Consider the following 23,975-nt stretch of genomic DNA (forward strand, 5'->3'; position numbering starts at 1 on the left):
CTTTACTGTTGATCGTAGGTGATTTTTTCGATGATTAAAAGTTCAACCTTGGTAGTCCAGAGGGCTTTTTGGGATACTAGAGAGATTTATGAAAAGAGCCGCAATATTTTTCAAAACGCAGTTTCGGCGGAGGCGCATTTATGGTATGGGCGCATTCTCAAATTCTGGGACAGTACCATTGGCATTCCCTTCTTACCGAATGAATAGTTCCGAGTACCAGGAAGTATTAGAAGCAAATATGCTACCCTATATGGCTTGAATGTAAAAATATCAATATTTTGGAATAGCCAGCTGGTTCTTCTGATGTAAGTCCTATTGAGAACAACTGGGGATGGCTGGGAAGAAAGGTTTAAGTGAATTACCGTCAACTAATTACGATGTCGAAGCTGAAAGCGGCTATTTTGAAAAATTATTGACCCTGGAAATACTTTTTCATTACACAAACTCAGTGACAAATTGAATATTCGTACTTATTAATTATAATGGAAACACAATAAACTATTAGAAAGAAATTGTTTCTTTCCTTTTTTCGTGGTGGAAGGGTTGTCTTTATAGCAATGAAACACCGTTTTCAGTACATTCCGCTTACTACATATCAAGAAATTTTTTCACAGAAATATAATGTTTTTATAGTAATGAAACAAAGTGTATGCATGCCCATGTTCTCATGCACTTATATAATTATGTATGTACATGCTTAGTATATAGTTCGTGCGCTCCGACTTCGCCATCGCCATCGCCATCGACATCGTCATATTGTCGTTTATGCTCGTTCGTGTTTGTTGATTTGTTGGTTCTTCGGTTCGTTGGTTTGTTGGTGTATTTTTTCGCTTGAGAGCTCATTAACGTTTCGCTTCGCTAAGTGCGCTGTATCGCCTGGGAGACAGCAACGCGTCAGCCCAAGCAAATCGAATATCGTCAAAGTTAGCAAAACCCAGTCATACAGCCAAAATTAAAATTCATTAAGCTGTGAAAAAGTCTCGAACTTATATTTTTTGTTAATGTTTTTCTTCACCCGTGTCTATGCGTGCGTATCATAGTTTCGTGTACAGGTGTTTGACTGTCTGTAGGCGAATGAAATAATGTATCTGATTATCTAAAAACGCAAAAATATCACCTTTGGAAATTAGTGACATTACATATATGTGTATATACAAATATTAAAAAAAATTGCAGTGAAAAAAGAACATAATGAAGAAAAACGTTACAAGTAGTTAAATTTAAAGCGCGAAATAAAGTAAAAATGTAATTTTTAAAATTCTACTGGACACAATGAGAAATAAAATCAATCATTTTATCTAAAAGCGAATTTTTGTGTAAAATGTCCCACCGTTACAAATACGTACATACATACATACATATATTTATATAATATAAATTATATGCATATATGATATATGTTAAATTATTAACGTATAAATAAAATATTTCCATCGAAATTCTCGCAGAATAATTAGTTGCACTCCAACAAACACGTTACAGGATTTCTCATATATTAATCTTAAACAGTAAGTGTATATGTAATAATAAATACAAAATAATAAAATGTGTATATGTACGTATTTTTTAAAATTGCCGAATTACAATAACAGCAATTGAACTCGATTCTAAATATTTACGTATTCAATGAATGCTGAGAAAATTTTAATATACATAACGTGTAAAAAATTCGTAACGGGAATATGCAAAAACTATATGCATTCGCATATGCAGAGTGCAAACTTAGCAAATAAAATAAAAGTAGAACACAATTTTTTGAAATTATATTTTATACTAATATCTTACATAATACATCAAAATAAAACGTGTTGGAAAATATAATATAAATCATAAATACGTAAAAACATCAAAAATTAAAGCTACATATGTATATGTACGTTTATTCCTGTGCTAATAATTTCAACAATAATAAGCAAACTCATATCAACTGTATGGTTCATTGTTATTCACAATCATACTCCACGAAATATAGACAAAAATAAAAACATCCGATGATGATGCTAACTACAGAACACCTCATGCATGGCCATGCATCTTCGGTCAGCCAGAGCGCACTTTTTGGCTGCTCGACGGCAGGGCATAGTGGCATCAATCAGCTTGGTGGCGTCTATGTCAACGGGCGACCCCTGCCAGATTCGACACGTCAGAAGATCGTCGAGTTAGCGCATTCAGGTGCGCGTCCCTGTGATATATCGCGTATACTGCAAGTATCCAACGGATGCGTTAGCAAAATTCTAGGCAGGTAAGTGGGCCAACTAATAAACTGGCATTGACAATCAATGACATAAACGATACTTTTGTATAGATATCTAGATTAAAACTCACAGATACAGATACTACATACATATGTATATTAACAAAAAACATTAATTAATTTATAAATAACATTAGTCATCCATTTTGTTTATGATATTTTGGGTACTCACAAAATATATGTTATTATCCAATAAGTTAAGAAATAAATAACCATTAAATTGATTTGAATAATTGAAAATAATTGGTTAATTTAATGCATAACTTCTATTTTTTCGTAACATAATGTAGTCAATTATGAGGTTTAATATATAGTTGTAGAGACACATGTACACACGCCACCGGCAGCAATTACTCGCCAGTGTTTCGTGAAAAAGTCAAATTAAGGTCCCTTCATACATAACTCGGTGCTGGATCATCTGAATTCGAAAAATCAAAATTACATTGTTGTACATGTACATTATAGTGATCTTAACAGAGTATTATGGTAAACAAAGTTTTAGAAGGGATAAAGTGATGCTCTGTTTATTCTAGTGTGAGAGCGTCTCAAAACGAGCTTTTTTCGTAACATTTTTCATTATAGCCAGAATCAGTCAAATTAATAATAATACATTCTGAACTCAACTCAACTGTTAAAACTCAGGAGGTGATTTACTTTCTCACTCCTAATGAGATGAAAGTTGAGCATGTCTTATTCTTAGAAATTATCTGCGACTTCAAAGTTATGACTGCAAACAGTAAGTGAGCCTAGTCGCGAGTGTGATGCCCATTTGTTTGATGACAGAAGATATTTCGTCTTGCCCTCGTTCACTACCATACCCATTTTCTTTGCTTCTTTATCCATTCTGCAGAAAGCAGATCAAACGGAGCGATTGTTGAAGCCAATGATATCAATATAATCGGCGTACGCCAGTAACTGAACACTCTTATAGTACCTCCGTTATTTAGTTCTGCAGATCGAATTATTTTCTCCAAAAGTAGAATGAAGAAGTCGAAAGGGAGTCGCCTTATCTGAAACCTCGTTTCACGGGTCTTTTCCATGATTTGGCGCATGGTGGATATCTGGTCAGTTGTTGATTTTCCAGGTCCAAAAGCACACTGATAAGGCCCAATCAGCTCGGTGGCGGTGGGCTTTAATCTTTCACACAATACACTCGATAGAACCTTATATGCGATGCTTAGGAGACTTATCCCAGTTTAGTTTAGTTTGCGCAGATTGTGGGGCCTCCCTTTTTGTGGGTTGGGCAGAGCGCAGTTAAATTCCAATTGTCGGGCTTGCTTTTGCCCGACCATATTCCACAAAGAAGCTTCTTATCAGTTCTTGCCCGCCGTTTTTGAATAGCTCGGCCGGCAATTGATTGGCTCCCGCCGCTTTATTGTTCTTCAGACAGGTAATAGCTATTCGAACTTCTGCGTGGTCGCGCAATGGAACGTCTGCTCCACCGTCATCGATTGGAGATCAGGTTCACCATCTTCTGGTGTTATCCTTTTACTGCAACAGACTAGAGAAGTGTTCCCTCCATAATTTTAGCATGCTCTGAGCTAGATCACCTCTGGGGTTCTACAAGAGTGATCTCCGGTCATGAATCTTTATGTTAGTTGCCGCATCTTTTCGTAGAATTTTCGAGCATTCATACTGACGCATTTCACCCTCTCTCCTTTGCTGTCTACAAATGCGTCTCGCTTCCCCCTTCAAGTTTCAGTATCTATGATAGGATATATAGCACGTGTTGACGGCTTTTCTCATCTTCACGGCATTTCTCTTCGTTCCAGCTGTTATTTTACCTTTTCCGGAAACCAATGATTTAATTTGCAGCTGTACGTAAGAAGCTCGACGTCCCACAGTTCCCTTATACCAAGTTTCAGGCGAGAACAGGAGTGCAAGTCGAGTAAAAAATCGCACAGCTGTCTGTTGTGGATGCAGCTTTTCGACGTCGAACCTTCCTTGTGTTTGTTGGCGTGCGTTTTCTACTTCACAGAGGCGGATGCGTATCTTGGCTGCAACAAGATAGTGGTCCGAGTCAATGTTAGGACCTCGGAGCATACGCACAACTAAAACACTGGAGACGTGTCTTCCGTCTATCAAAACATGTCCGAGACTGTTGTTATGTTTTCATTGGGGCCGTTTTTTACGTGGGGGGTCCCAAACCCAGCGCTCAACCCTGGGAAGAGATTGTTTCACCTTCTCACTTTAGCTCGCCTTCAATCGTTGTTCTTTGGTTTGTGACCTGCTTGAGCCATATGTAAAATAATCATTTCTGGCCACTCCAAAGTGAATGATAATCACAGACCTTACTCAATTGCGATCTCTTCTACACACGACTCCACCCTCCATACATAACACTCAGTTGTCACTCACCATCCATAGCACATTACTCAGTTATAAAATACATACAGATTAATTGAATAGTTCAGTCAGCAGGTAGTCATGCCTTGCCAATTATTACCCTTGTTCTACCTTGCACAGGTAGTTTGTAACACCCAGAAGAAAACGTCGATCTTCCTTTTCTCCATAAGAAGCTACTCATCGATCAGATCAACATAAAACGGAATAAAGTGCTTATACGGAAAGTTTTTTCATTTGTCGAATTATTTTCACGAAATTTAACGTGGAAAATTCATAGTAAGTACTCAATAGTGCAATTTTCGAAGAAAGATCAGAACACTATAGCTGTCATATAAACTGAACTATCGAAATCAAGTGCTTGTAAAGAATGTTTTTTAATACGTTTTTATTAGCTTCACTTGTATGTATGTATGTATGTTTGTAACTTTTTTAAGTGGTACTGAAACGTAGAATATCTAAGCGACACTGTAGGAAGGCGATAGTAAGTTTAAGCAGCTCACCAAAAAGACGCGCTTAAAAGTATGCAACATCTATATAAAACTAGGTTTAGTGACATTTAAATAGTATACTGATTTGGGCGTCGACCGTTCATAAGATGCAAGGTTGTACAGTAGAACATGCAGTAATTTATCTGGGCTCTCGACTGTTTGCTGCTGGACAAGCTTATGTAGCACTTACGTGTATATCGGTATTCTGCTTGAGACGATTGTCTCATGTCTCTAATTGTCACAATCTTCATTTAGTGACTCTGTTAGTCAGGAGTCTTATTTTGGTATTCTGGCAGATACAGTATATTACTATACAGTATACTACTTTACTGTGTCTGCCAGAATATTAAAATGAGACTCCTGACTAACAGGGTCACTAAATTACTATTGTGACAATTAGAGACATGAGACAATCGTCTCACGCAGAATACCGATATTAGTCGTTGTAGATCTTTGGACTGTATTCGAATTGAAGAACTGGACTGCTCAAAGTTGACACGTAAAACCCCATGTAACAGTGAAGCTTTAGAAGAAATGATTCGATTAAGAAGTAATAATTCGTAATATTCCTGCATTATTGTGAGAAAAGCGTGGGCTGCTTTGTGACATATTTTTCATATATCGAGCATGCCACGCTTTTCTCACAATAATGCAGGAATTTTTCCTTCATTATTATTGTTAGTTTATACAAAGAATTATTTTTCACTTTTTAGTTTGATATGCTTTAAAAGCGTGTTTTTTAGTTTTTTTAAACTATATTTATTATTTGTGAAGGGTACTATACCTTCGGTACAATCGAAGTAAAGGGGTTTTCTTGCTTTTGCTGTTCTTGCGATGTTAATATCAACACAAAAATTTATGTAGAATGCTCCAGAGGTGACGTCTATAATTATATAACACCCAAATGTGTTCACTTCAGTTTTGATAAGGAAACTCCTTTGTTCGGAACTTAATTGCTGTACCCGTTTAAAATATATAAAAGGTGTTTTACTTCAAAAATAAATTTTTACTCCCTTTAATATCTCTGCAAACATTCAATGTATTTTAAACAAATTCGCTGAGGAAAAGTCTTCTAGCACTTTATCATAAAATGTAAAAATGGCTGAATTGTAGTAATAAAACTCCATATAACGGTTATGACGATTAAGTGTGATAAGTCGCTAAACAAATAATTTTGCATGGCCAGAGTTCGTGATACTTTTCAATTTTGTAGATTTCATATACCATTGAATTCACGCCCAGATCATGTGGAAGGTCACTGGCAAATAAAGCATTGGCCCCAACACGCTTCCCAGAGGAACATCCGCTTCTCTCGGTTGCAAGTTGAAGTATGCATCCTCTTGTTTAATGCAGAACTACCTATATTTTAAGTAGGAAACAATTATTTCGCAATACTGTTTGGGTAGCATGTATTTCAATTTGAGAAGCAGGCCCGAATACCAAACTTTGTCAAAATCTTGAGACACGTAAAAGAAGGCTGCCGTACAAACGTGCTTTTTATCCATTGTATTTTCAACGAAATTAACAATTCGGTGCACCTGATCAATTGTTGAATGGTGCTCATGAAAACCAAATTGATGTATTGGTATGAGGTGTTTACGATCGTTTATTGGTTTGAGCCTATTTATGAGTACATTCTCAAATATTTTAGATAAAGCTGGCAGCAGCGATATTTGCCCATATGATGTAATACCATGTTCAGACTACTAATCTTATAATTTTAACTAGATTTCGTAATACAAAAATTATAGTTCTTAATCTTATCGCCGAGGTGGTTTTTATCAAATTCACGCGAAAACTCTCTGAAAACGACTCTGATTTAGCACCATCTACTTGTCAGCATTGGAAATCTATCACATTATAACCGCTGATTTAGACACTACAAAGAGAAAAATATGTACACAAACAAATGAATTAAACGCAATGAATCTGAACTCACCTGAAAATCGATTTCCCAAATAAAAAAATGTGTCCATTATTTTCATTATGGGGAAATCATTTAAAAGAAGACTGCTTTTATAACAAAATACTATATAACAATATTCGTGTATATCGGTATTCTGCTTGAGACGATTGTCTCATGTCTCTAATTGTCACAATCTTCATTTAGTGACTCTGTTAGTCAGGAGTCTTATTTTGGTATTCTGGCAGATACAGTATATTACTATACAGTATACTACTTTACTGTGTCTGCCAGAATATTAAAATGAGACTACTTTCTTTTAATAAATATTAGGCGATGTGAATTCTTGAATGGCAAAAACATCTCTGTTTTATCATCTGTCTAACGACAGTGAGAACGGCTAGATTAGTAAAGAGGTGAAATGTAATCTAATCACTTCAAATTTTTGATGGGAACATAGTATAAAATCGTGTGTGGTTTACACGGCTTACCCCGTTTATAATGTTTACAAGTTTCTATATACAATTTTTTGGTAAATTTCATAATATTTCTCCAGTTGTTAAATCGTATCCAGGTGCTTTTTTGAGTCGCGTATTCCCGATAAGATTTTTAATTTATTTACTATCAACAGGAGAAATGCTGAAGTGTGGATCCAACCAACTATTTTCACAGTTTATTTCTTCTCTATCGTTAGGCGTAAATGTTTTTCAAATGCTTTGCAAATACGGCAGCTTTATGTTCATTCGTTTTGGCCCATGTAGCTTCGTTTAGTTTTATTGGTGCGTCATGTTTTATTTGCTTATTCATATTTCTTGTTGCTTTCCAGATTGAATAATCAGTGGATTTTCAGCTGTAAGTTTAGCCAGATAACTTAAAAAAAAAAAAAACAATTTTTAAAATGTTTAGTTTGTGTCCATAGTTTTTCCCTGTATATTTATCTCCGACGAAGCTTGAGCTTTTTATGGATACTTTCTAAGTTATGTTTTGGGTATTTGTTACCATTTTGATTCACGCGAGTATTTGATGTGCTCTTTCACGCAGCATTGTGAATTAGTTTTGTGAAATATTGAACCTCACAGTCAAAGTCAATACCTCTCAATATGTGCTTAAGTTTTTGTCGACTTTATTCAGTATAATTTTAAATTTATACCAATAAGTACGTTTATTACATAACGTTGGCGTGACGGCCGAAATGATGGGCTTTCATACAGAGAAAGTAACACTTGTTAATGGTCAGAGCTATCTTTAATACTTAAATTGTTTTAGTTTACTGATTATAAAGAAGTCAAGAAGGCCTGGAAATTTCTGTCTATCTGTAGGTCAATAAGTGGGTCAACCTGTAGAAACAAAATTGCATTCAACTGCTTGTACAGCTTTGAGAATTTGTCGACTTTTGGTTGTAGTTAAACGAGATCATCAATGAGTGTGCTTTGCGTTAAAGGCACCACCGATAATGTACCTTCCGTAATATTTTTTAAATAATTTCATATTATCAATATGTCTATCGTTATTCTAATTCAATTAATATTTATTTTTGGAAAGACCATTAGCGTACCATAGTTATTATAAATCAAGTAAATCAAATTAAAACGAGCTCAACACGAAAGAAAATAGGATATCCAGATGAAACTAATGATGTTGCTATTTAATTTCTGGTGCAGTGGAAGGTATCTGATTAAAACTCTAAACTAATAATGCCTTCATGGTATAGCAATTTTTCATTTGGCAGACTTATTGTCGATAATATCGATCAATTTGTGTAATAAATTAAGAGAGTATCTCTTCCACTAGTTTTAGGTTATCCGGTAGTATAAATTATGGCTATTAGTACTGGTATTTACCTTCCCACAGCACTAATACGATGAATATGGTATTTTGTCACGGACAAAAAGCATCCTTGCAAATTGTTAGAGTATAGAATATTTTTTAATTTGTTATACATACACTGAACAGGGTATATTTATTTTATCACGAAGCTTGTATTTATAATTCATTATTCTGACGAACTGAGTTCATTTCGATCTGATCATTCGCATATCAGATCAGAATTTTCGGGTTAACGAGCGAAATTCTTGTAGTACACACCTTTAGACCTTTTATTTACCTACAATATTGACATATAACTATTTTCTATAGGACTCGTAGTTTCGCCGAAAATCGAAATAAGCTACTCGCAATCCTCAAACAATCCTTCAAACTGCATGGTGAACGAAAAAATTGTATTTTTAGTTATTACACTATTGAAATAAATGAATCCAATATAATATGTAGAATTCACAATGATTGAAGTGTACTCAGTGTATTTTAAAACAGTTTTCAGACAAAAATCTTTTGACTGTTATTATTTTTGTTTTCAGATATTACGAGACGGGATCCATTAAGCCGAGGGCGATAGGTGGATCCAAACCACGTGTTGCTACAACGCCTGTCGTACAAAAAATCGCCGATTACAAACGAGAATGTCCGAGCATTTTCGCGTGGGAAATAAGAGATCGATTATTGTCGGAACAAGTTTGCAATAGCGATAATATACCAAGCGTAAGTATATATTGAAACAATTTGATTTTTTAAGGATTTAACAATTGTGTTATTGTGATATTGTGCCATTGTTGTTTTGCTTTCGCTTGAACAATTGTAGTCATAAAAATACGCATCAAGTTGATTTGTAGCGAGGAAAATTCATTCAAACGACGACAAACATATACAAGTAAGTCAGGAGCGAATCCTGGGGCCTATTTCACTAAACTACAAGTTCACAATTACAAGTGTTTTTACATGTGAAATTGTGAACTTGTGAATCATTGTGTTTCATAAAAATACAATTACAAGTTTGTAGCTACAAGTGAATTCTACAAGTCACAAGTCTACAAATGATACTTTTACAAGTGATCTTGTTTCACTAAATAAAATTTGCACTTGTACACTTGTAGAATTGTAGAAAAAAGCTTAGGGTCGACGGAGACCCTAAGAAAAAATTTTACAAGTTACAAGTGAATGATAAATGATTTAGAATTTGATTTATAACAAATTGTTCTTAAAAATTAGTTCAAATGAACACAAAATCAATCATATTTAATATTTTATGACACACATTAATCGAATCGCATTGTTGGTTTATTACAAATTATCGATAAGCGGCAACACCACTAATCATATATTATAAATAAATGAACACGTGTGCAAGTGAAACTTATATTATATTAAGAAGCTCATATTTTTTGTGTGTGTGCAAAATGAACTTATTATACAATTTTAGTGATGAAAGCGATAATGAAATCACATTAAAAAGGAGAAGACTATTTGGGCCACGTCTAGAATATGAATTCCTGGAATCCACGTTGGAGTATAATGAGCGTTTTAGGCTAAAACGTGAAAAATTTGTTTTGTTGTTAAATTTGTTGTGTCCAATACTGGAGAGGAAGACAAGTAAAAGCCATTCTCTAACGGTGTGCAACAGCAGAACAGGAACAACATACCATGCAATAGGTGACTTGCATGGTGTGAGCAAAGCCACTGTGCGCAGAGTGGTAAAAAGCGTAGTTACTGCAATAAATACCGCCTTGTTTGCAACGTATGTAAGATGGCCAGAAAATGTGGATCAATTGGTTACTAAATTCTACGCCGTTAGTTTGCGGCTGTTTGGACGGCACTTTAAAATAAAATTAAGATGCACCTAAAGAGCATGAAGAAGCTTATGTTGATAGGCATGGTAATCACTCCATTTCGTGTATGGTGGTTTGCGGACCCGATCTCCAGTTCTATTACTCCTATGCAAATTGGCCTGGGATACTCACGATTCTCGCGTCTTGCGGAATAGTTATTTGTTCCGCAGAATGGAAAACGGCTGGCGTCCAATTCAGAATGGAATCATTCTAGGTGATTCAGCATATCCGCTGAAAGATTGGCTGATTCCTCCACTATCTAATAATAGAAGATTCCTCAATGCCCATAAACCAACCAGAAGAGTTGTGGAAAATGCAATTTGTATTTTAATTGAAAAATTTCCCATTTTAAATTATTTGCGGGAGACCCCTAAAATGGCCAGCGATATTTTTACTTGTGCGGTCACACTTTGCAATTTTTCACGCACTGAAGAAGATGAAAACTATACAATTACTAACCTTAGTGACTCCGATAATGTAGAAGAAGTCAGCCAAACCATAACAGACATTAGAGGCCAAGCTAGGCTACAAACTATTTTAAATTATTTTAATTAATTTACAAATAAGAAAAATATTAATAAAAAAAGTATAAAGAACAAAAAGTTGTTACTAAAAAAATAAGGGGGTGTATGCCCCCTTACGGCCCATACATTTTTGCTCCAACATTTTAATCTGAAGAGCTTTATTTTTCAAGTGAAAATTTTTATTCTGCAGCTTCAAGTTTTCGATCTGGCACTCCACCTTTTCATCCATCTTCAATTTTTTAATTTCTGCTTCCCCGTGGGCGGAAGATCCATTTTCCATATATCGCTCTAAATTAAAAAAAAGATGGGACAAATTTTAAATATAATTTAATGGTACTCACTTCTTTTTCGGGAGCTCTCAGGCATAGGCACTGGCTTTTCTTCCTTCTTGGTAGCAGTCACTTCCGTAATTACCAATTTAATGTGATGCCAATCAAATCTTGCAATGACATATCCTCACCATCATTCTCTTGGGGCCGAATACCATCGCAGGTTGGTGACTCCTTCCCAATCACTTCTAAGACCAGGGTATCCAACTCGGATAATTTACAGCCCCTGCCTCCAGCCGCCCCTGTCTTTCTGGAGTTGTCCATTTTGGCCTTAATTTGAAAAATTGCTATATAAATTTTTAACACTTTTTTAAGTAAACTCATCAGTGTCGCCCGTTTGATGTTTGCCCAAAAAACATCACGTACTTATTTGGCGTCTTCTGCACTTGAAACCAGTCCAATTGTAGTTTACAGTTTATCGCTAAACTTACCAAAGAGAATGTCTTTGGCAGCTAAGATCTCCCGCACTACACTAATTTTGTTATGTTCATTTGCCAGTTTTACAAATAAACAATTTTTAACTTTTTTATAAACACAACAAGTGGGCAAACAACATAAAACACACACAACATGTGTTTTGATTGATTAGGGATGTGATAACAATCAAAACACATTATCGATATACATATATTTACACATACATATGTTTGATTTATCAAAATAACTTTATAAAAATATTTTATTTTATTTAAAAATTCACAAGTATACAAGAACTTGTAATTGTAGAAATTGTAGTTTACAAGTGCAGAAAACTACAAGTGTTGTCAAAATTTTAATGAAACGCAATTTATCAACACTTGTGAAAATTAAACTTGTGATTGTAACTTGTAAACTTGTAGAATTGTAGTTTAGTGAAATAGGCCCCTGAAATAGTTTTTTGGGGGGCGGAGACATTTATTTGAAACATAAAGATTATTATATTAAATATAGTAGTATTTAAACAGTTTAATATCATGGTGCAAAAATTTCAAATTGACCTTATAATATCAAACCCTACTAAATTGACACTGACATATTTTATTGCAATGTAAAATACTGTAGTCAGTTCGTGTATTGAATAAAAAAATTTTACAAAACAAAATCATTTGGGCCAAGTTTTGAGAATCTTTCAAGAAATTCTTCTGCAGTGACTTCAATGTCCTGCGCGTGTGCAGCAATGCCAGGCCGATTAATCTATCTTGAAGAGTTCGTTATCAGCAACGATTTTAAGCGGCGAAGTGTCAAAAAAGAGTTCGCAGTTCTTTAACGTTTCCAACGCAGTACTTCGTAACTTGTTGTCTTTTGACTTTTGAGTTTTCCCCAATGGCACTGCCAGTGCTCAAGTTCACCTTTGAGCTTCAAACGTCTTCCTCACTTTCTTGTCTTCAATTGCGGAACATTACAAGCAGCGCATCTATCATATTTGATGCCTTCGCCAGATCGATCGAATTTTTCCGAAGAATCAAGCTGAGTGACTTAGAATATCACATAGACAAAAAATCCCAATCATAAATAGTAATTTTGACACGGCAGCAATGAGTATTGTTACTTTTTCCGCTGTTTGTTTGAATTTCCTCGCTCTGAATCCGCCACTGAGTAAGCCCACTTCCAACTCGGCTATAAAATATTGGAGTGGGCGTACTATATTGTGAAACTTTAAGTTCGTTTTTCTCAAAAATTCTTACTTTTTCCAATAGGCGAGACAAATAACTTTGGCAATTTTTTCCGATCTACTTAAAATTTTGAAATTATATTTAGAATTGGATTTTGCATAGAAGTACTTAGGAAATTTTCGATTCAGGAAAACTTTAGTACACCTTCCCAGGTTTTCGAGAATATAGTGAGTATGATCGGTAAGAGGAGGATCTCCAAATCAAAAATATGTATAGCAACGGGAAGTTATAGTTATAGTTTTCGAGAGAGCGTTTAAAGCCGAAGATTTCAACTATTTAAAGTAAGTTTTTTTCATATAAAATTGATTTTACGGTTATATTTTTCACTTTTATGTCTACTCCAGTTTAATAGAACAAAAATGTTTTGTGACTTATGCGTAAAGTGTATTGTCCCTAATAGTTTTACAAAAGGATCCTCGGTAAAATTCCGATTTCTTTGGAAATTTGAATTTGAAGGTACCGTTGAAAAGTGGAAATCTTCTTGATCAAATAGGTACCGCAAACACTAAGTTTACGAGATATTCGACTTTAAAATTCAAAAATTCCAACATTTCTACAAGTTATTGCACTACATTTAAGACACTTTACGCACATTTTTCACTCGTAGTGGACATCATTTATGTACTAACAAGTATGCTTCTTTATTTAGCATTATTAGTTCTAATAAACACAAGCGCCTATTGATTATATTTCAAATAAAACACTCTTTCCATGCATATGTATATTTTCTTATTTAAATTTAATAAACATATAAGTAATATTATTTATATAATAATATTATGTAATAAAATAATTAGGTTAATAGATTACCCCGTTTTCTGTCCCCTACCGCCAAAGTAATCGGAATCGTGCTGGATCCTCGTGACTACTGGCATTTTTTCGCTAAACGTATTCTAATATCGAATCCACAAAGTTTTCGGGATTATTGTTGTTGTTTCTCGCAAACAAATTTTTATTACACGCCATTGGAGTGTGTTAAGTTTTTTCGCGTATAACTCCTTTTTGCGTTAGCATCTATCAATTTTTTTCGCGCAGAACTCCTTTCTGCATGGGCGGCTTTCGGCAACGTTTGAAAAAAAATAAACCTGGTCAATCAAATACCGGGGTTCCTTTGTTCGTGAGCCTCCTCCGATCTTATATGATATGATTTTATGTTTAATAAATAGAATTGAACAATAAGTTAAATATTGAGTTTGTACAAACGAATTAGTGAAGTGTTAGTGGATATAAAAGTGTAAAGTAAATTTTAAAACGATAAAGTACAGTTGAAATTTTCAACTTTAAACGCAAATATCTCGAAAATTATAACTTTTCCTCGGCTATAACTATACATATGCATAATTATTGTACATATATAGCATGCCGTGGAGGAAACACACCATCGTAGTCGATGGAAATTAAACGTTGAGAGTACTTGTTCAAATTATTTTGTTCTACTCTACTGCTATATTTTCCGGTTAAAATAAAGTAATTCCCATTGCGCATTTTCTCACAACCAGCTGTTACTCTCTCTACAGTTGCCATTGCCTGGAATTTTATCTGTTATTGCCCATTGGCTGTTGAGTAATGAACCAATCACGAATGTCTGCGCAAGAAAGAGCGCCAGCATACAAATTGTAACATGTCGTCCTGTACTTACATTACTAACCGCCATTCGTATGCATTATATTGTAATACCACAATACCAACTTATTAAAAGAGAAACATTTTGTTTCGGCAAATCTTTTTCTTCTTTATTGGCGTAGACACCACTTACGCTGCTATAGTCTATATCGACAAATCCTAAAATATAATATATAATAAGAGATATACATATGCATAAATGTCAATAGAGTATAGCTAAGTACAAGATATAGTACAGTAACAAATTTTATTGCATTAAACATATTACATATATAAGAATGGATAATACTAAGTAGTAAAATTTGGAAAATAAACGGAACATGGAAAAAAATCAAATGAGTTGGGCGTTTTATATTTTGGGTTAAGAAGACAAAAACAAATATCAATCATCAAAAGTCGTTTTTTAGTTTTGAAAATATTCTACAAGCGTGTGAACCAATTGTTGAAGTTTTGCCTCTTTGATTGAGTTATCTCCAAAACAGGCGTTCTGAACACATCAACCGACTCTTCAGGTGTCGAAAAACATTGACCTTTTAGTTCATATTTTACGGGCGGGAATAAAAAGAAGTCACACGGTGCTAAGTCAGGACTGTACGGAGGATGACTCATCAAATCGATGTTTGCAGTGCTCAAATAATTCAGCTGTGTCAGTCGATGTGTGAGAGCTGACATTGTCGTGGTGAAGAGTGATCCGTCGGAGGTTGGTTTTCCTGATTTACTGAAAGACAACTGACCACAAACATACTGCTTTGTATTGTTTCAGTGGTATGATTGTGACATCTCCAGTTTTCAAAAAAAAAGAAAACTATTTGCTTAGAAGCACTTCGTGGACGAACACCTACTTTTGGAATTGACTTACACGAGCATAGAAAATTCATCACTATGGTTTATGAATTTAACGCTTCTTATTATTTTTGCCAACTATTATATTTTTTTTCTTTCATTAAATGAGTATCAGTATTTATTCATTAGGAAAAGAAGAAATAAGAATATAGTAACCCAGTGGTTTTATAAAAAATAGTTTTAATAATAAAACACTTCTGAATTAATTTTTTTCAAAAGTTTATTAGAAATATTCAACAGGATCTTTCAATATTCTGTTGATTTTTTCAACTCATATGTAGTTATTGGATTCCTCTTGGAAATCTCTTGCTTTAATATTAAGACTTTCTATAGGATTTAAATCGGGGCTATTTCCCGCCCAAGAAAATGTTGGAATCTCATGCTGTTCTAGAAAATTTTAAACCTAAAATTAGGAAATGTGGAAAATAGAATGTAGTATAATATAATAATTCCTAAGATATTAGGGGACAGAAAAAAACGTATACTCACTTTTTATGCCCAGAATCGTTTTGGAAAATAAACTTTTTACAGCGTGAAAAGTGGTTTTCCATTGAGGCCACCAAACTGTTCTCCAAAATTTTTAAATATTTTTTCGAGTTCACTGTTCCGTCAACGAGCTCTAGTTCTCCAGTCCCGTAAAAATAAAAGTTCCCTCAAAACATTACCTATGGATTTTGCTTTACAATTCGGTACAATTATACGCATCATTGCTGCATTTTCTATGAACGTGGCTGTATATAGAAGCATCCACAGTCGACTGCTGTTTACTTTCGGTCTCATACGGGTAAATAAATCCACGATTCCTCACCTAATACGATGTCATAGAAGTGTTTCGAAGTATCGTAGTCGTAATATTTTAAGTTAAGTTAAAACAAGTACGGAAGTGCTCTCGCAAGTCTTGAAAATACTTTTATATTTTCAGTAAAATTTCAGTTACTTTGTAAAGAAAATATAACCTCCTAAACGCACATTTTGTTGGTCAAAAAGGTCTTTTCGTATTTTGTCAATAGATGTCGTTGCAGTCGTATGTCTCCAGGGCTACCAATCACAATGTGTCATTCCATATAGTGTTGGAAAGGAGAGATTTTAGGCTTTTTAAGTTGATGTGTTCAAAAATAAGTGAAAATAGTGAAGAAATTCACTATATTTTGAAATTTTTGTATAAAAAAGGAAAAAATGCCACGGACGTCAACCAATTAAATTTGTGAAGTTTACGGCGACTGAATTTCGAAATTTCGATTTATACTGATGGGATAATGTCTCTAGCGGAAAAATGGAAAATAGTGGTCTACCAAATTTGTTCATATTTGTTTAATTTATTGGTATAAATATAATAAAATGAAAAAATGCGTCCATTATTTCAATTATATGAAAAATATTTAAAAGAAGACGGCTTTTATTACAAAATGCTATATGGCAATATTTTCTTTTAATAAATACTAAGCGATGTGAATTCTTAAATGGCAAAAACAGCTGTTTTTTCATCTTTCCAACGGCAGTGAGAACGGGCTGATTAGTGACGGGCTTAAATGTAATCTAATCCCATCAAATATTCGGTCTGAACATGGTATAACGAAAGCTTTAGAATATTAATAATTAGTGAATTGCTGATTTAGTCCATTAATGGTAATGCACGATAGACAAACATTACTCATCAAAACACTGATAGACCCTTTCTCTGAAGACGAGCTCGGCTAGCTGAGCCAAATAAAATTTTCGCTAGGGGATTAGGGTGATTTTACAGTTTCGACAGGTATTTATCACTTCTGTGTTAACCATTAGTATTTTAAGATCCCTATGTGTATTCTCTCATCTACCATGATGCACCGATACTTCATTAGAGTTTTTAATTGGAATTGCTGTAGTTTATGAGTACTGGTGGCGCAGGCAGAGCCTCATAATTGTATTCCATACCATATTGGCTTTATGACTGAATTGTATAGGAGGTCTTGATGGCTCAAGCAGAGGTGTTGTATTTTTGGAGAATTGTGTCTCATCCAGATCAAATGCCTATCTAGGTAAATGCTTAACTTCGCTTACTTGAGCGATCATTACGTTGTTTAACTTCAGAGTTAGGCATGTTTCCGTCTTTAAGCTTATATCGGTATTCTGATTGAGACGATTGTCTCATGTCTCTAATTCTCACAATCTTCAGTAAAGTAGTATTCTGTATAGTAGTATACTGTATCTGCCAGAATACCAAAATGAGACTCCTGACTAACAGAGTCACTAAATGAAGATTGTGACAATTAGAGACATGAGACAATCGTCTCAAGCAGAATACCGATATTAGTATCAGATCTCAAGGAATGTAAAAACTTCATATAAAAAACGCTTAAGAAATGGTCAAGAAATTTTCCTGCGATAAATTTTCCTTTGCTAGTATGCAGCTCTGAAGAAATGTACTACTAATTTTTAATACATTTTTTAATGAAATGCGTATTTGGCAATCCTGGTTTTGCGAAAAAAACAGTTCATCAACAATTGTTTCTTGAACGAAATTCAAAGTAATCGTTAAATTCATCATAAATTAGTTAACATCATTATTATGAAGTTTAGTTCATTTTGAAATGTTGTATAAAACTTACCAATCATCAAAAACATTCCTTAAATCGCAATGAAAATATTCATGTTACTACACACATACATACATATTTCACACAAAGTTTATTTTCTTTGTTAGATGCTCTTCTAATGTGCATCATTCACAATACGTAACTAGCTGTCAAAATTACTTGAAGAAATAATGTATTTTTTTCTTGAGCAATTACTTAGGATCTGGACGTGCTTACATACATACATATGTACTCGTTCACTTTTATGTGTCAGTTTAACTTCCAATGAGTTTTGAGTGATTTTCTAGTGTGTTTGTGGAGTCGTCTGTGAATGTTGATGTTAGTACTTTGCACTCGTTGAAAAGTCTGCGGTAAATAAAACATTTAGTATTGATCCCACTACCTTGAGGAACTCCAGCCAGAATTGGAAACTCCTATAAGATAAATTCCTTTACTTTCACTGTAAACCACTTGTTTGCAAGGTATGATATGAACAACTGATGGATTGTTTTGGCTTAACCAGTTCAATTTTATGTATGAGTCCTTCATGTCATATGTATGTAGTTGCAGGGTCCACATCAAGTGGACCCTAAGAATTTCGCTGAATCCCCGATTTTGAAAATTAGCGCATCAGTTTTCTCATTAAATACTCCAGATAAATCGATGAAATTTTGTGTACTCGTTCTATATTATAAATATTCTTTCACGGTCGATTTGTTTAAATATCAATATTTTATATACACTGTTGTTAAACAATTGAAAATTTCAATACCTTCTTCACCTACAAAAAATTGCAAACTATGTGACACAATGCGGAAAACGTTCACCTTTAATAATCTGCAAAAAAAAGGTCATTTATGCCGTATAAAGATGTACAGAGATGCAAATATTCCCCTAAGTATACCGTGCATATGTTTGCATATGTCGGGGCTTTTTTCGGGAACAGACTCATAATTAATACGTATTTGTTTTATTTAAGTACAGCAAGTTCCAGACTCTGTGAAGACACAGCGCCTAATTCTTTCCTTCTTTATTAAGAGCACTTAACGGTTCCCATCGGTCGAATCAGCTGATACGACCTATCTTATGAGAGTGCAATGTAACTGATTACCTAACACCGCTTCTACCGCCCGCTTCACCGTAGGATACCGTAGAATTTCCACGATTCGGATTTTTCCCGTAGAAACGACTCAGCTGATTGCTCTCTCCCAACGTAGGGTTATACTGTAGTAATTATAAAAATTGTCTTCAATATGTTTGAAATTTTCTTAAACTAACACAAAATCAGAGTCGAATGCTATTATTTATAAATATATAAACTATTTTTAATAGTTTGATTTCAGTTTTATTGTTTTATATTATGAAAAACTATAATTGAAAAGCTTGATGTGTACAAAACTTTATATGCGTATTGAGTAAAGGCAACATTGTTCAAATGAAAACAAAAGAGCATGGCGGATTTCTACGTTGTCCCTACGGGCTCAACTTTTCAGAAACTTTGTTCGCTACGGGCGGGAACTAAGGAAGGGAGGAGCGGAATTCGCTTTTTCTTCTACAGTTTCTCTATTTCTGCTACTATGCTTATTGGCGCATTTGCAAGCCAAAGTACCGTAATATATGCCGATATGGGTTGAGTTTTTGGCGAAATGATCACGAATTATGAGGGCAGTATGGTATGGTGCATTATCGTGGTGTAATAACCAAGAATTATCTTTCCACAATTCCGGCCTTTCTAGGCGGATAGCGTTACGCAAACGACGCATAACGTTCAAATAATATTCCTTGTTGACTGTTTGACCGGTTGGAAGGAATTCATAATGTACAACACCACGATAATCGAAGAAAACAGTCAACATGACCTTTATATTCTAATATTCGCTCGATTGATCGGTTGTTTTGGGGTCGTAAACATAGATCCAAGTCTCATCGCCAGTTATAATGCATTTCATGACACCCTGGTAGTCGGAAAGCATCGTTTCCCACACTTCAACGCGACGCCTTTTTTCCAAAAAATTCAATGTTTTCGGTACTAGTCGAGATTTGACGATCTTGAGGCCCAAAACATCTTTCAAAATGGTATTGGCTGAGCCTTTCGATATGCCAACTTCATCAGCAAGGTCTCTAATTGTTAATAGACGGTTTTTCAGCACCAAATCTTCGATTTCTTGAACGTGAGCTTCGTCGGTTGAGGTTGATGGTCGCCCTGGACGCTCTTCGTCTTCGACACGTTCACGGCCGGCTTGGAACTCACTATACCACTTGGTAAACATTTTTTTTAGACATAGCCTCATCACCAAATGATTTCTGCACCATCCTCAACGTATCCGCAGCAGAAAATTGATTCCGTAAACAAAATTTAATGCAAATTCTTTGCTCAACAAATTTCGACATCGCAAAAAACGAAAAACTCACTTTTAGCAGCTCACAAAACGACACGTAATGAATATTATGACATTAAATTTGACATATGTAAATGTGACTGAACTAGCAACCTAAAAAAAAATAATTCTTCAAATCCTTCGACGCGCGCAGTTTAAATTCAAAAATCTCACCTTATTTTTTTGGACACAGTATATGTGAACGCAGAGATCAAGATCGCTAATAAAAAATGTAAAACAGTGAAAATTGAAAAAATTGCGAAGTTCAAATGTATTTGATGAAAAGCTTTGTAATGTGATTCATATTAATATAAATTTTCAATTAAAAATTAGTAGAAGCATTTATTAAATGAAAGCTAACAGACTTAATTCACTCTATTAAGTATTGAAAGTTCAAAAGTCAGTTGTTTTAATCTTTATATATAACAAGTAAGGAAGGGCTAAGTTCGGGTGTCACCGAACATTTTATACTCTCGCATGATAAAGTGATAATCGAGATTTCATTATCCGTCATTTACAAATTTTTTTTATTTTGCTGTAAAATTAATTAGATTAGTAGTTCCTGAGATATGGTTTTTGGTCCATAAGTGGGCGACGCCACGGCCATTTTCAATTTTTAAAAAAAGCCTGTGTGCAGCTTCCTTCTGCCATTTCTTCCGTAAAATTTAGTGTTTCTGACGTTTTTTGTTAGTCGGTTAACGCACTTTTAGTGATTTTCAACATAACCTTTGTATGGGAGGTGGGCGTGGTTATTATCCGATTTCTGGTATTTTTGAACTGTATGTGTAATTGCCTGATGTAAACGACTCTATAGAGTTTGGTTGACATAGCTATCGTAGTTTCCGAGATATGCACAAAAAACTTAGTAGGGGGCGGGGCCACACCCACTTTCTAGTTCTCCAGTCCCGTAAAAATAAAAGTTCCCTCAAAACATTACCTATGGATTTTGCTTTACAATTCGGTACAATTATACGCATCATTGCTGCATTTTCTATGAACGTGGCTGTATATAGAAGCATCCACAGTCGACTGCTGTTTACTTTCGGTCTCATACGGGTAAATAAATCCACGATTCCTCACCTAATACGATGTCATAGAAGTGTTTCGAAGTATCGTAGTCGTAATATTTTAAGTTAAGTTAAAACAAGTACGGAAGTGCTCTCGCAAGTCTTGAAAATACTTTTATATTTTCAGTAAAATTTCAGTTACTTTGTAAAGAAAATATAACCTCCTAAACGCACATTTTGTTGGTCAAAAAGGTCTTTTCGTATTTTGTCAATAGATGTCGTTGCAGTCGTATGTCTCCAGGGCTACCAATCACAATGTGTCATTCCATATAGTGTTGGAAAGGAGAGATTTTAGGCTTTTTAAGTTGATGTGTTCAAAAATAAGTGAAAATAGTGAAGAAATTCACTATATTTTGAAATTTTTGTATAAAAAAGGAAAAAATGCCACGGACGTCAACCAATTAAATTTGTGAAGTTTACGGCGACTGAATTTCGAAATTTCGATTTATACTGATGGGATAATGTCTCTAGCGGAAAAATGGAAAATAGTGGTCTACCAAATTTGTTCATATTTGTTTAATTTATTGGTATAAATATAATAAAATGAAAAAATGCGTCCATTATTTCAATTATATGAAAAATATTTAAAAGAAGACGGCTTTTATTACAAAATGCTATATGGCAATATTTTCTTTTAATAAATACTAAGCGATGTGAATTCTTAAATGGCAAAAACAGCTGTTTTTTCATCTTTCCAACGGCAGTGAGAACGGGCTGATTAGTGACGGGCTTAAATGTAATCTAATCCCATCAAATATTCGGTCTGAACATGGTATAACGAAAGCTTTAGAATATTAATAATTAGTGAATTGCTGATTTAGTCCATTAATGGTAATGCACGATAGACAAACATTACTCATCAAAACACTGATAGACCCTTTCTCTGAAGACGAGCTCGGCTAGCTGAGCCAAATAAAATTTTCGCTAGGGGATTAGGGTGATTTTACAGTTTCGACAGGTATTTATCACTTCTGTGTTAACCATTAGTATTTTAAGATCCCTATGTGTATTCTCTCATCTACCATGATGCACCGATACTTCATTAGAGTTTTTAATTGGAATTGCTGTAGTTTATGAGTACTGGTGGCGCAGGCAGAGCCTCATAATTGTATTCCATACCATATTGGCTTTATGACTGAATTGTATAGGAGGTCTTGATGGCTCAAGCAGAGGTGTTGTATTTTTGGAGAATTGTGTCTCATCCAGATCAAATGCCTATCTAGGTAAATGCTTAACTTCGCTTACTTGAGCGATCATTACGTTGTTTAACTTCAGAGTTAGGCATGTTTCCGTCTTTAAGCTTATATCGGTATTCTGATTGAGACGATTGTCTCATGTCTCTAATTCTCACAATCTTCAGTAAAGTAGTATTCTGTATAGTAGTATACTGTATCTGCCAGAATACCAAAATGAGACTCCTGACTAACAGAGTCACTAAATGAAGATTGTGACAATTAGAGACATGAGACAATCGTCTCAAGCAGAATACCGATATTAGTATCAGATCTCAAGGAATGTAAAAACTTCATATAAAAAACGCTTAAGAAATGGTCAAGAAATTTTCCTGCGATAAATTTTCCTTTGCTAGTATGCAGCTCTGAAGAAATGTACTACTAATTTTTAATACATTTTTTAATGAAATGCGTATTTGGCAATCCTGGTTTTGCGAAAAAAACAGTTCATCAACAATTGTTTCTTGAACGAAATTCAAAGTAATCGTTAAATTCATCATAAATTAGTTAACATCATTATTATGAAGTTTAGTTCATTTTGAAATGTTGTATAAAACTTACCAATCATCAAAAACATTCCTTAAATCGCAATGAAAATATTCATGTTACTACACACATACATACATATTTCACACAAAGTTTATTTTCTTTGTTAGATGCTCTTCTAATGTGCATCATTCACAATACGTAACTAGCTGTCAAAATTACTTGAAGAAATAATGTATTTTTTTCTTGAGCAATTACTTAGGATCTGGACGTGCTTACATACATACATATGTACTCGTTCACTTTTATGTGTCAGTTTAACTTCCAATGAGTTTTGAGTGATTTTCTAGTGTGTTTGTGGAGTCGTCTGTGAATGTTGATGTTAGTACTTTGCACTCGTTGAAAAGTCTGCGGTAAATAAAACATTTAGTATTGATCCCACTACCTTGAGGAACTCCAGCCAGAATTGGAAACTCCTATAAGATAAATTCCTTTACTTTCACTGTAAACCACTTGTTTGCAAGGTATGATATGAACAACTGATGGATTGTTTTGGCTTAACCAGTTCAATTTTATGTATGAGTCCTTCATGTCATATGTATGTAGTTGCAGGGTCCACATCAAGTGGACCCT

General features: G+C 34.5%; 1 protein-coding gene across 5 annotated transcripts in view; it reads left to right on the forward strand.

The window, feature by feature from the left end:
- Positions 1-23,975, forward strand: part of LOC105226178 (paired box protein Pax-6) — a 90,339-nt gene that overhangs the window by 3,493 nt on the left and 62,871 nt on the right. For 4 of the 5 annotated variants that reach the window (XM_049460508.1, XM_049460507.1, XM_049460506.1 and 1 more), the window contains exons 2-4: positions 19-1,508; positions 1,593-2,242; positions 9,349-9,529. In XM_049460508.1, coding sequence (XP_049316465.1) covers positions 1,992-2,242; positions 9,349-9,529 — 432 coding nt within the window. In that variant the 5' untranslated portion in view covers positions 19-1,508; positions 1,593-1,991. The other variant, XM_049460505.1, reaches the window with a different exon arrangement.

The sequence above is a fragment of the Bactrocera dorsalis genome, chromosome 6 (genome assembly GCF_023373825.1).
Source record: "Bactrocera dorsalis isolate Fly_Bdor chromosome 6, ASM2337382v1, whole genome shotgun sequence".
Classification (NCBI taxonomy): domain Eukaryota; kingdom Metazoa; phylum Arthropoda; class Insecta; order Diptera; family Tephritidae; genus Bactrocera; species Bactrocera dorsalis.